The sequence below is a fragment of the Gasterosteus aculeatus genome, chromosome 8 (assembly GCF_964276395.1).
Source record: "Gasterosteus aculeatus chromosome 8, fGasAcu3.hap1.1, whole genome shotgun sequence".
Lineage (NCBI taxonomy): Eukaryota > Metazoa > Chordata > Actinopteri > Perciformes > Gasterosteidae > Gasterosteus > Gasterosteus aculeatus.
This window is the reverse complement of record NC_135695.1, coordinates 1429086-1442370: the sequence shown is the minus strand read 5'-3', so window position 1 is coordinate 1442370 and position 13285 is coordinate 1429086. Positions and strand designations below refer to the sequence as shown.

The 13285-nt window shown below is 45.6% G+C and overlaps 1 protein-coding gene across 2 annotated transcripts in view; it reads right to left on the bottom strand.

Annotated features, from left to right (window-relative positions):
- Window positions 1-5022: 5022 nt before the first annotated feature.
- Window positions 5023-13285, bottom strand: part of lonp1 (lon peptidase 1, mitochondrial) — a 28095-nt gene continuing 19832 nt past the window's right edge. The window contains exons 20-22 of one of the 2 annotated variants that reach the window (XR_013468506.1): window positions 11784-13136; window positions 8266-11699; window positions 5023-5587 (exon numbers count right to left, since the gene is read on the bottom strand). Coding sequence is in view for 1 of the 2 variants with exons in the window: in XM_040183524.2 (XP_040039458.1) it covers window positions 5432-5587; window positions 8266-8430 (321 nt within the window). In the remaining variant the exon portion in view is untranslated. The remainder of the gene's footprint in view (window positions 5588-8265; window positions 11700-11783; window positions 13137-13285) is intronic. The other variant, XM_040183524.2, reaches the window with a different exon arrangement.

Genomic DNA, 13285 nt, shown 5'->3' with positions numbered 1-13285 from the left:
AATAAAAGCATTATTTATTGATTCCATTTAAATATGCACAAAATTGGTATTCGGTACAGTCAGACATTGTTACTCTTATTGTTATTTGTGTGCCAGAAATAACAGTATATTGTTAATGAACAGCATATTTATGTAGGTACTGATCAGGCACGTACACAGATAGACCCCTACTGCTGCTCAAGCCCCTTCTCCTGGAGCCCAATTCTTTCTTCAATGAATATTTAAGAATACAAATCGCGTTCTCTGCCATCAGTTCACCCCAAATGTGTTTTGATATCTGATCAGCATTTATTTGAGTTATTGTCAAAATTTCGCACCCAACATGCTCCGCGGCGCTCACAAGCCCCGCCCCTTCCCCGTCGCTCCTCCACTAAAAAGGCTTCTGCGTCTTTCACGCGCAGTTGTGTCGACGGACTCGTTTCACGTCATGGTTCTAAAAGGCTTGCGCGTCATGGAAAGCAATTCACCGCCCAAACTATTTTTTTTCGAAGACAACCTAGAGAGTGACGTCTTTGTGTGTGGAAGTTGTTAGTTAGTTTATTAATTTATCAGAGACTGTTTTGCCCCGTGCATTGACACTGCTGCTTTTCATCACCTGTTTTTGCGTTTCTCTGAAAACGCAGAAGCATAAACTAGGCTTAGTGCTCAGGCAAACGGCTGCAGCATCGGATAAACGGGTAATGGCGGTGTTTGTGCAAACCCCGCGACATGTTTGGTGTAAAATGAACCACAAGATTAGCGCCACAACTGGTCCGACCTTTCCTAAAAAATAAACAAACAAAAAGCTCACGAAGTCCGTGATTTCAAAGCCTTGTGCAGCTGTTTACTGGTTGTCATGTTTAAAGACCTGTTAGGGTTTTGTATTTTGCCCAGGAGACAGATGCTCTGCACAGCCACGTTCAAACTGCGGTAAGCCTAGTTTATGCTTCTGCGTTTTCAGAGCGACGCAGACGCAAGACCCCCTTGCGTGTGCCTTGCGTGCCTTTTCACAGAGTGGCCCATGGTGTGAGGCGCCAGGCGGGTGTGGGGATAGTCATAAGTCCCCGGCTGAGTGCTGCTACATTGGAGTTTACCCCGGTGGACAAAAGGCCTCCCTACGCCTTCGGGTGGTGGGGGGGAAAACTCTGACTGTTGTCTGTGCATATGCACCAAACAGCAGCTCAGAGTATTCAGCCTTTTTTAAGACCCTGAATGGAGTCCTGCATGGGGCTCCAGTAGGGGACTCCATAGTGCTACTGGGAGACTTCAATGCGCACGTGGGCGACGATGGAGAAAACTGGAGAGGCGTGATTGGGAGGAATGGCCTCCCTGATCTGAACCCGAGCGGGTGTTTGTTATGGACAATCCGTGACTGGCACAGAAGTCCAGTAACAAACACCATGTTTGAACATAAGGATGTTCATAAGTGTACGTGGTACCAGAGCACCCTAGGCCAAAGATCAATGATCGATTTTGTAATGGTATCGTCTGATCTGAGGCTGCATGTTCTGGACACTCGGGTAAAGAGAGGGGCAGAGCTGTCAACTGATCACTATCTGGTTGTGAGCTGGGTCAGAGGATGGGGAAGACTCGGGACAGACCCGGTAAACCCAAGCATGCAGTGAGGTTGAACTGGGAACGTCTGGAGGAGGCCCCGGTCCAAAAGATTTTCAACTCACACCTCCGGCGGAGCTTCTCTCACATTCCTGTGGAGGTAGGGGACATTGAACCAGAGTGGTATATGTTCAAAAGTTCCATTGCTGAAGCCGTGGCAGTGAGTTGCGGCCTCAAGGTCTTAGGTGCATGAAGGGGCGGTAACCCTGGAACCCCGTGGTGGACACCGGTGGTCAGGGAAGCCGTCCGACAGAAGGAGGCCTTCCGGGTTATGATATCCGGTGGGACTCCGGAGGCAGTTGCAGTGTACCGACAGGCTCGAAGGGCAGCAGCCTCTGCAGTGATGGAGGAAACTATGGAGAAGGACTTTTGGTCGGCACCAAAGTGCTTCTGGAATACCATCCGGCACCTCAGTCTACTCTAAGGTGCTGGAAAGGAGGGTTCGGCCGATAGTCGAACCAAGGATTGAAGAGGTGAAGAACAATGCGGTTTTCATCCTGGTCGTGGAACAACGGACCAGCTCTTCACTCTTTACAGGATCATAGGGGGCTTGGGAGTATGCTCATCCAGTCTACATGTGTTTTGTAGACTTGGAGAAGGCGTATGACCGGGTCCCCCGAGACAAACTGTGGGAGGTGCTGCGGGAGTACGGGGTGAGGGGGTCCTTGCTTGGGGCCATCCAATCCTACGCCCAAAGCGAGAGCCGTGCTCGGCAGTAAGTCAAAAGGCGTTTCCGGTGGGGGTTGGCCTTCGCCAGGGCTGCGCCTTGTCACCAATCTTGTTTGTGGTTTTCATTGACAGGATATCGAGGCGTAGTCAGGGGGAGGAGGGTCTACAGTTCGGGGGGCTGCGAATCTCATCGCTGCTTTTTGCAGATGATTTGGTCCTGATCTTCCGTCTGTGACCTCCAACTCTTACTGGAGCGTTTCGCAGTCAAGTGTGAAGCAGTCGGGATGAGGATTAGCACCTCTAAATCTGAGGCCATGGTTCTCAGCAGGAAACCGATGGCTTGCCTACTCCAGGTAGGGAATGTGTCCTTACCCCAAGTGAAGGAGTTCAAGTACCTCAGGGTCTTGTTCGCGAGTGAGGGGAAGATGGAGTGTGAGTTTGGCCGGAGCAGCGGGGGCGGTATTGCACTCGCTTTACCGCACCGTTGTGACGAAAAGAGTTCTGAGCCGGAAGGCAAAGCTCTCGATCTACCAGTCAATCTTCGTTCCTACCCTCACCTATGGTCATGAAGGATGGGTCATGACCGAAAGAACTAGCTCACGGGTACAAGCGGCCGAAATGGGTTTTCCTCAGGAGAGTGGCTGGCGTCTCCCTTAGGGATAGGGTGAGAAGCTCAGCCATTCACGAGGAGCTCGGAGTAGAGCCGCTGCGTCTTTGCGTCGAAAGGAGCCAGTTGAGGTGGTTTGGGCATCTGGTGAGGATGCCCCCTGGGCGCCTCCCTAGGGAGGTGTTCCAGGCACGGCCAGCTGGGAAGAGGCCTCGGGGAAGGCCCAGGACTAGGTGGAGAGATTATAACAGTCATAACGTGTAATGCCACGAGGTACTTTGTGAGGACGCTAACCTCTGTATGTTCGCCAGGGTGTCTAACGACATGAAATAAACGGCCGATTGGAGCCGAATGTGGTCAGTGTCCTGGTGGTAATTGAAAAACTCAACGCAAAGGAGTACAACCGCTACACTAGGGTTAGGGCAACAGGAGCAGCGGAGGTAATGCTGATGACGCAAGCAGGGAGGCCAGACCGTCCCATTTCAGAGACCGCTCGGGTTTGGCCTATGCGGTTGTTGGAGGACCCAGCCCAGGTCTACCGCGAAGGCTGGAGGCTACAAGGATACAGCGCAGTGACTGAGACACAGCTAATGTCCTCTTTTTTAATCACAGGCAAACAAATGCCTAGTCCCTGGATAAAAAACCCTTGTGTTTCTTTGACTCACCTAATCTTTTTATACTGCAAAATATATATTTTTGAATCATACAATGTGATTTTCTGGATTTCTTTTAGATTCTGTCACTCACATGATAAAAAATGACAGACTCCTACATGCTTTGTAAGTGGGGAAACCTGCAAAATCGGTAGTGTATTAAACACTTGTTCTCCCCACTGTAGATACTCACCCACCCTAAAAATAAATACATAAATACATTTTTTGAAAATTAAAAAAGAAAAAAAAGAATAGCAAAACAGACATGAGGACTTTACATTTATTGTGTTCGAACCACACCCACCATTGCTCCCGTGGCTTTGACTACAGTGTGAAAATGTTAGTTACTGACGGTCAGGTGTCACTGAGTAGCTCCTGTCATCAATATATGAATGGATGTGTATGTGTGAATGATGAAATTGTTGAAGAGCTGTGAGTGATTGCAACCAGGGTTCTCGTCTTCATGCTGGTAGAGGGTGCAGGAGGTAGGCTTTGGCTGAAAGCGGTGGGTGTTTGTGTTGAAAAAACATATTGGGCAATAACCTGATAGTGTTTCATCCTTATCTGCAGACTCATTTCAATTGATTTTTTGTGTATTGCCCAAAATCAGGTGCTGGAACTTAGCATGGACCAGCCTTTAGATGAGTTGCTATAGTCCTAGATTGCAAGGGGGTTTCTTAGGACACACCAAACTGTTCTCCCTCTCCTTCTAAGATTTCACATATCATTAATGCACATCACTAATTCAGCTTCTTCTCCAGAGTTTTGTGCTTTCTCTACTTGCAGGTTTCTATGGATTCTGGTTCTATCCGGTCCGGCCTCCAGCCACGGCCCTGCTGACACCTCCCGCTTCTAATCCCATCGTTAGTCCCTTTACTATTGCTGTCAACATTGATGCACATTCATAACTTTGTTTCTTCCAGAGTATTTGTGCTTTCTCGCCTCACAGGTTTCCATGTATCATGGTTCTATCTGGACCCTGTTCCTGACTCCTGCCGTGGCCCTGCTGCTGCTATCACTAGTATTATTTATTACTACATTACTACTATTACTGTTATCATAAACAGACATTGCCCACTTCTCTGGAGGGTTCTGTGGATGGTGTTCACATCTGGATGATGGTTGTTCCAGCAGTAGTCCTGCTTCCACTTCCATTGTTGTGCTCCATTCGGTCTCAAGTACACATCTTTACATCAAACCTTTCCTTACCACAGTCCATATCGTAAAAGGAAAATACTTCTCCTCACCAGCAAGTGCCTTGTAGGTGAGGAGAAGTACCTTAAATTCTATTCTTGAAGCCATGCAGAGAAGCTAATACAGGAGTAATATGATCCCTTTTCTCACTTCTTGTTAATGCATGTGCTGCAGCATTCTGAATCAACTGAAGGGGCTTAAGAAGATTATAAGAGCAGCCCGATAAATCATTTTTCTGCATCACTTTGAGACAGGCAGTCACTTAAAAAAATAATTGAAAGGTTGAATTTTAAAGATGACTCTGAGTTGCTTTTATGATTTAATTGATTTCAAAATTATTTTCACATCTGGTCAATATTAATATAATATAAGAAATCTGTGAAAAAGTCCACCGAAGCTGTAAGTAAAGAGGCTGTTTGGCAACATGGTTGTCACCTCACCCGTAGTCCATAGATTAAATGTTCTGATGACCAGCCAGCGTTCATCATCACCGTGACTTTACCGTGCATGTCCATCCTTGGCACAGTGGGCTGCATGGTTTCAGTTCAGGGATGTTGTCTTCTAGGTCGGATAGATAGTCCTGTGAGCTTTCATAAATAAAAATTATTGTTGTCAGACTGCATATGCATACTGCTAAAAAGAACTAAACTAGATGGCAATCAAACTAGGTCAAAGTCCATCTTGCCGTGATTTTAGTGCTGTTGTTGAAAGCACGTTAAGACTGGTCCTGTGGGAAAGCAATGGGGTAGATTTGGCTGTAGTGATCCACAAAGTGGACCTCCAGGCCCTCACTGATGTAGTCGGGCAGGTCAGAAAAGTCCTTCCGATTTTCATTTGGCATGATGATGCAGGTCACACCAGCACGACGGGCCTAATAGGGGAAAGAAAATACAGTTTAATCATTCAGTAAATACATCATTTCAAAATTAAAAACTTGGGATTTTTACCATGCGGTTCACAGCCTGAATAGGTTCAAAAGACATTATTTCCGACCTACGTCTCATTTTTGGTCCAACCTCAACACCTGCATTCAGTTAAATTAACATTTGCCGGTCGTAAATTATAGTTGTAGCTGGTTGTCATCTACGGTCCACTACGGCTACAGAGAGGTGTCGTTTGTGTTTTTGACAACGTGTTATTATTATTATTAAATTATTTCGACTTTCTATCCCCTTTCTTTAGTGCAGAAATGGGCTTCTATAGTTCTGTGAGTGCCTAACTTCAGCCAATCCAAAGACAGGGTTTGTAACCAATTAGATGTAGAAATACCATGGTGACTGGCTCCGCCCCCTTACACTCGCAGAAACATCTCCGAGCCTGAGCAGAGATTAGCCTCGTGAGCAAGGAAGTTCACGCTCCTTTTGCTCCCACGAGACGGACATTTGCTTGCGGATGTTTGATTTAATTTTGACAGTGATTTGCTGCTATAATGCCATAGCGGGAAACATTGAGTCTTATCTTAAACTGCTGGCTAAGGATAAACGTAAATACAGTAAGATTGTAATTCACGTCGGCGGTAATGACTCCCGATTACATCGCTCGGAGGTCACTAAAGTTAATGTGGAATCGGTGTGATCATACGCTAAAACAATGTCAGACACGTAGTTTTCTCTGGCCCTCTCCCAAACTCTTATTTTTTTAAATTATTTTTCTCATTTGAATAATTTGTTATAGGAATTTAATGTATTATACATCTTTTACATTGTTCATTCTAAATTTGTAATTTGCGCTATACAAATTAAAATAAATTGAATTATAGCATAGTGAAAATCCATATTCTCTCATTTCAAATTTGTGTGCATGGACTTTTCTGTTGTAATAAAAATCCTTCTATTTCCATCTGTTAAAATCCTTGTAGGGAAAGAAGGTTTTGATTGTGATAATATTAGGACATGTGTATATTTATATTTATTTGTTCTTTATCTCATAGTGGCTACGGATAGGTATCGTTTGGGGGTTTTCCGATAGCGGTGCTAAACTGATACTTTTAAAACAATAAACATTGCCTGAACAGATTTTGCTTTTTTTAAAAGCACAAAACAAAAAATTAAAAGAACATTAATCCGAGCCTTCTGCGTAGGGGACCGGTCGACTGCACTGTATTGGGGGATGATGGATGGGGCCATGTATCGCAAGATCTTGGCCAACAACCTCCTTCCCTCAGTAAGCGCATTGAAGCTGGATCGTGGCTGAGTCTTCAACCATGGTCGTGTGTTGGATTAGGGCACTAATCAACACCTTCTGGATGTTTCCCCTGCCCTGCGACTGCGACCGAGGAGGATTAGAACCCAATGGATCCGGCCGGTGCTCCCGGGCGTTGCCGGCTCTGACAGCGTCAGCTGTTCGGTGGACTCCGACCAGCTGTTGCTGCTTCCTACCAGCTGGTGTTTTCGGACCGGGAGTCGCGGCGTGGACCCTCGGAACCTCCGCACAATGAAACATGCTTCACCTTCGGACACTTTTTTCCTCAAGTTGGCTTTGTTGAATGTGAGATCCGCCACCAACAAGACTTTTTTACTGAATGACTTTTTTACCTCACGCAAATTGTATTTTATGTTCTTAACTGAAAGCTGGCTCCGCGAAGGTGATCTTGCTCCTTTTTCGGAGCTCCTCCCTCCAGGATGTAGTTTCCTCAACTCCCCTCGCACCACCGGCAAAGGTGGAGGACTGTCATCCGTATTTAAATCCACCTTTCACGTCCAGGTGGTGGCTGTCAATGGCTCCAGCTTTGAGCTCCAACTTTTTGAGGTTAAAATCCCCGTGACTGTTCTCTGTGCTGTGATCTCTCGGCCACCAAAATTTAACAAGGACTTTATACATAACTTTGCAAACTTTGTGTTGGGTATTATTCTCGAAAATGATCACTTTCTAATTGTCGGCAATTTTAACATGCATGTCTGCTGTGAGACCAGACCGCTTGTCAAAGACTTTTTGAATCTAATTGACTCTTAATCATGTACAAATAACTGCCATATATATATGCCACATTCCTTTTTCCGACCATCTACCAGTTTTATTTTCCCTCTCACTACCTGCGCCCCCCCACCACAGACACTGCGCCCGCTCGCTGTCGCCGTGCTTTTTACTCTTCGACTCCTCTGCAGTTTCCTGCTGCCTGGAAAAACTCCTATTCTCTGGAGGACTTTGGCAACTTCAATGTGGATGTTTGTATGAAGTTGTTTGATTCTCTCTGCACTAAGATCCTAGACTCTATTGCGCCTAGGTTTGTGTACCAGATATTAAGTTCGGCTTTATGATGTATCAAATAATTATGTCATGCAACTGCTTGAAATCATCCAATGTGATTTTCTGGATTTTTTTTAGATTCCATCACTCACAGTTGAAGAGTACCTATGAGAAAAATTATAGACTTCTACATACGTTTTAAGTGGGAAAACCTGCAAAAACGGCAGTGTATCAAATACTTCTCCCCACTGTACGTCCATCCAGGTGGCTAGGGCAGGATCCTCCGTAACCATTTACAAGGCAAAGTGATTAAGATTACAGAGTACTCTCCGGAGTACAGTCCGTTCACCATCATGTACTTACAGCGATAGTTTTCTCTTTAATTCCACCCACTGGCAGTATTTTGCCAGTCAGCGACACTTCACCAGTCATGGCTACGTTCTGACGCACCGGGCGGTTGGTTGCCAGGGATAACAATGCTGTGACAATGGTGCAGCCGGCGCTTGGTCCATCCTTGGGAGTTGCACCCTAAGAAAAAAAGTGATGTTATTGACTAATAGAAATGCACATTGCAACCAGCTAGTGCATTTTTGAGAATATCACAGGGAATACTAAGGCACGATAATATCAAATCTGCAGATCTAAAGTTAGAGCTTACTTATGGCCCTGACTATCTGCTTCGAGTAATTCTTATGTAGCATTTTTAAAGTGCTGCACAAAAAAGGTGTATTTTCTTTTTAACACTATTGAATAACTCATTTGGATGCTTACTGAAACTCCGTTCTATATTAGTAAAAACTGGGAAAATTGCTAAGGTGTGGAGTTGGCAGTTATCAGTCCTTCAGAAGTTAGTGGGGGATCTTCTCGTACCAAAACCTCCTCTCTCGGTCTGTATGTCTGTCTGTGAGCAAGGTGCGCCGTAATACTTTGCTCTCACACAACGACCGACCACATCATTGCAGAAACGAAGAGCAAAAGTTTCAGTAGATGCTGAGAACTATTGATGTATCAGTGCAATAAAACACTCACCAGTAAGGGAGATAATAAAAACGTGTTTTTTGGTGAATTTGATGAAAAAACGTTAGTACGTTAATAAATGATAATAATACATTTTACCTATAACGCACTCTTCGTCAGCAGATCTCAAAGTGCGACAGAGATGGGAAAACATAGAAATAAAGTAAAAGCTAGTAAAACATTGGGGAAGAAAAAAAGAAGACGTAAAAACACCTTCCTGAATAACTAGGTTTTTAGGCCAGTTTTAAAGAGAGTCCAATGACCGTACTACACTGAGGTGGTCAGGGATACTGTTCCATTTGCCTGGCGCTGCTGAGCAAAAGGCCCGGTCACTCATGGTGCAGAGCTTGGTATTGGAGACGCGGAGGAGTGAGCTGCTTGCAGATCTGAGGGTGCGGGTGGAGGTTTGGGGAGTGAGTAGTTCTTGCAGAAAGGGAGGTGCATGTCCATTTATGCATTTATGAGTGAGTAGAATTTTGTAGTCAATCCGGAATGAGTGTAGGTAGATGTGACTTGATCAGAGCAGTGGGAATGGGGTTGAGGGTGCAGGTACATGATGTCATTTTTTCGGAGAATTTCCTCGACGTGGCTCTTGAACCTCAACGAGATGTATAGACGGCATACTGGCAGAGAAGGTGTCAGAGGGAAGCAGAGGTGGAGAGCTGGACATCAGAGAGCGAATGTTGTTGACCGTGGATCTGAAAATGTCAAACTTGTTGCATTGGTCCTCTGTAGCCTCAGTTTAAAAGGATGGTTGTGGCCTCAGGAGATGGTTTACGGTGGAAAAAGCTGTCAAGAGTTGCCAGGGTCTTTGTTGATTAGGCTGGAATAGAACTGTGAGCGAGCATTTTTAAGAGAGTTTGAGTAGGCCCTCTGATGCTCCCGGAAAGCCAGTTTATGGACAGTGGACACGCCCAGCTGTTTTTATTCTCTGGGCTCATGTGTGAACGCGGGAGTAGAGCGGGAGAAATTGACCTCACGTGACTTGACTGGAGCATTGAGATTAAAAACACTGCTCAGGGATGTAATATAGACCACCAATTCATCCATTGATGCAGAGGCAGGTGATGAGCTGGAGGTCCATGGTCATAGAGGCTGAGTCAATGCTTTTCCAGTCCTGGAAATACATTTGACGCTTAGGTCAAACAATAGGGAGCATGAAGGTCAAGGCCATTGAGACCACCTTGTGGTCGGACACACCAAGATCATAAACCTGTAGGTTACTGATGGGAGCAGAGTCAGTGTTAACCAGATCCAGAATGTGCCCCTTGGTGTGAGTAAGAACCTCAACATGCTGCTGCAGGCCAAGTCCCTCAAGCAAAGTCAGGAAATCTGCTGCAAACCGACAGGAGGGTTTGTCAACATAAATATTTAAATCGCCAACAATGACAATATTAGATGACATAGTGAAGTAAGGAGATCACTTGTCTCAGGTAGAAAAGATGGGTTTGGGAGGACGGTGTATGACAAGCACTGTCTTGGAGTATGGAGATTTGCATTTGAAGGCAAGGCATTCCTTAGAGCAGGGATGGGTAACTTAAATGGTGGAGGGGGCCACAATTTTTCATCAGCGCTACCAGGGGGCCACATAGGACAGCGCACTTCCTAACCAGATTTATGACCATAATAAATAAGACCAAAATATGTGTATATGTCTGTATGTGTATTAAACCAACATAATCACAGCATCTTAATATATGTCACGCTCAAATGCATGTTTAACAGATCTTCTTAAACAACAAAAGCTTTGAAGCAAACAAATAACCAGATACTGTGATTTTTTTTTCAGTGCAAAGTGCCGTCATACATAAAAATCCTCTTTTTTTAAACATTTTAACATTTTCCCTGCATACCTGCTCTACCTCAGCCCATTAGCATGACTGGTTCTGCTTTAATGAGGAACTTGTGGCTTTGCCTTTTGGTGCACAATAGAGTGGATATCATATCAATGTCAATCGACTTGATGTGCTTCATTGTCGAAAAACTGCTCTCACAAATGTATGTGCTCCCAAACATACTGGTCATTGAGAGAGCAAAATCTCGGAGGAGTGGGAAGCGGCATTCAGGCAGCAGACCCCAAAACGTAATTCCCTTCTCATTGCACCTCGCCTGAAAAAACGGATCAGACTGCAGGTCGCAAAGTTCAAGCTGCAATTCAGAAGGTTGCTCGCTGACAGCAGCGGAGAGGGGGTCCACGAAGAGCGCTATCTGTGGCTGCATTGCGTGAAAATCTAGGAAACTATGCTTGAACTGCTCCTGCAGTTTCTCGATATCGGTCTTATATTTGTGAAGTACGCCTTCGCACTCTGGGACACTTTTTCCCATCTCCTCACAAGCAGGAAAGTATGTCAAATTCGGGAGATGGGATGAACAGGTCTAATTTGCGCTGAAATGCGTTGATGTGTGCACACAGGTCACACACAGTTTGGTCTCTCCCCTGTAACTTAGGGTTCAGATCATTGAGGTGTGCAGTAATGTCAGTAAGGAATGCCATGTCGCACAGAAACGCTGTGTCTTTGAGTTTCCTGCAGTTAGCACTCATATCACCACGAACGCTGTCTCCCAAAAACACTGGAATTTGGGAGCGCAGCGCCAAAAAACGCTCAAGACACTTCCCCCGACTTATCCATCGGACCTAGGTGTGCATTTGTAAATCCCCATATACGGCGTCCACATCTCCTGTGACTGAGGGATCTGTTCCCTTCTCGGATGAGATGTGTTACTTTAGTCACCAAGTCCGTAAGATGGTTAAAGTTCAGTTTCTTGGCGCAGAGGGCCTCCTGTAGGAATAAATAAAGTAACCATTAAAATGTCCCTATGTTTGTCATGCATGTCACCCAAAATCAATAGGACTACTCACTCACCTGGTGTATGATACAGTGCATTATAGGGCAGTTCACTCCGCTTTGTTGAAGGAGCCCTGCGAATCCGGTGCGTCTCCCCTGCATCGCTGGTGCGCCATCCGTAACAACAGCCGATAGTTTGTCCAAGCCACCATAAGCGTTTGCAACACTATTGCACTATTGCAAAAACTATCGCGTTGAATATATCCGTGCCCTTGGTGGCATCGTGGGCACCATCTTTAGTAACTCCTCGTGCACTTCAACCGAACGGTCAACGGTTCTTCAGCAGTTGGCTGACATCCATCACATCTGTACTGTCATCCAAGGCCAGGGAGAAGTACTTGCAGTTATGCATAACTTCTTTCATCTTCCCCTCGACATGATCATTAATGTCAAAAATTCTACGAGTCACAGTGCAACGGGACAAAGAGACCGTATCAAAATTTGTAACCAGGTTAGCATCACCAAACGCTCTGGCCATTTCCACGACACATCTCTTCACAATCTCGCCATCGGACAAGGGCTTCTTTGCTTTAGCACGCTCAAGCGCAACAGCATACGACGGCATGAGTGCAGCCTCCTGTGTGGTTGTGGCTCTGGTAAAAAATTGCTGTTGTTTGTGTACTTTTGATTTGAGGTCGGCAATGAGAGCAGTCCTGGCAGCTTCAGTATACTTCTCGTATTTAACTTTGTGCAAGGTGTTGTAGTGGCAACTTAGGTTGAAATCTTTCATGGCTGATAACGTCTCCAAGCAAACTAGGCACATGGGTTTGCCTTTAAATTCAGTGAACAGATAATCCACCTCCCATTTCACCTGAAAGACACGTTTTTCTTGATAGGGTTTTCTCTTCGCGTTGCTTTTTGCCGTGGCTTGACCTCTCTTCCTCGCTGATGGAGAAGACCCGGTGGAAGCACGCAGGAAGCTGCATCTGCATAGGAAGTGCCATCTAGCAGTGGACTCTGATATTACAACTTAAAAGTGATCGGGCGCTGTAGAGGACACACATAATTTTCAGAAATTAATCTAGGGGCCACTCCGAAAGAGAGCGAGGGCCGCATGCGGCCCGGGGGCCACCAGTTGTCCATCCCTGCCTTAGAGGAAAGATCAGGCATTGGCAGAGGAGTTGTTTTGCTTCTTGATTCCACGTTGAAATAGCAGCGCAAAGCTCTATGGATGTAGTGAGGAACCATGAAGTTGCGGTCCGGTGTATGAAATCATTTCCAGCATCGATGTCAAAGTCGTGGCATTTGCTTAACGACCGCAGGGCCACGAGCAGCTCCAGCCGGGGCAGGGATCCAAAGTCTACCGGGTTCCTGTTGTATTCCAACACGGCAGGCAGGCGAGGCTCCCAAGTGAATCCAACCGTATTGCAACTGAAGGAAGTAGGAGAAGGTCTGTCGTATTCCAACTCAGGGAACAATGGAAATACGTAAAAACGGGGTTGAAAAAAATATATATAGCTATAAAAGCCATAAAACTCACACAGGGAAAAACAAAGTGTTGAGAGGGGAGGCAGCAAACG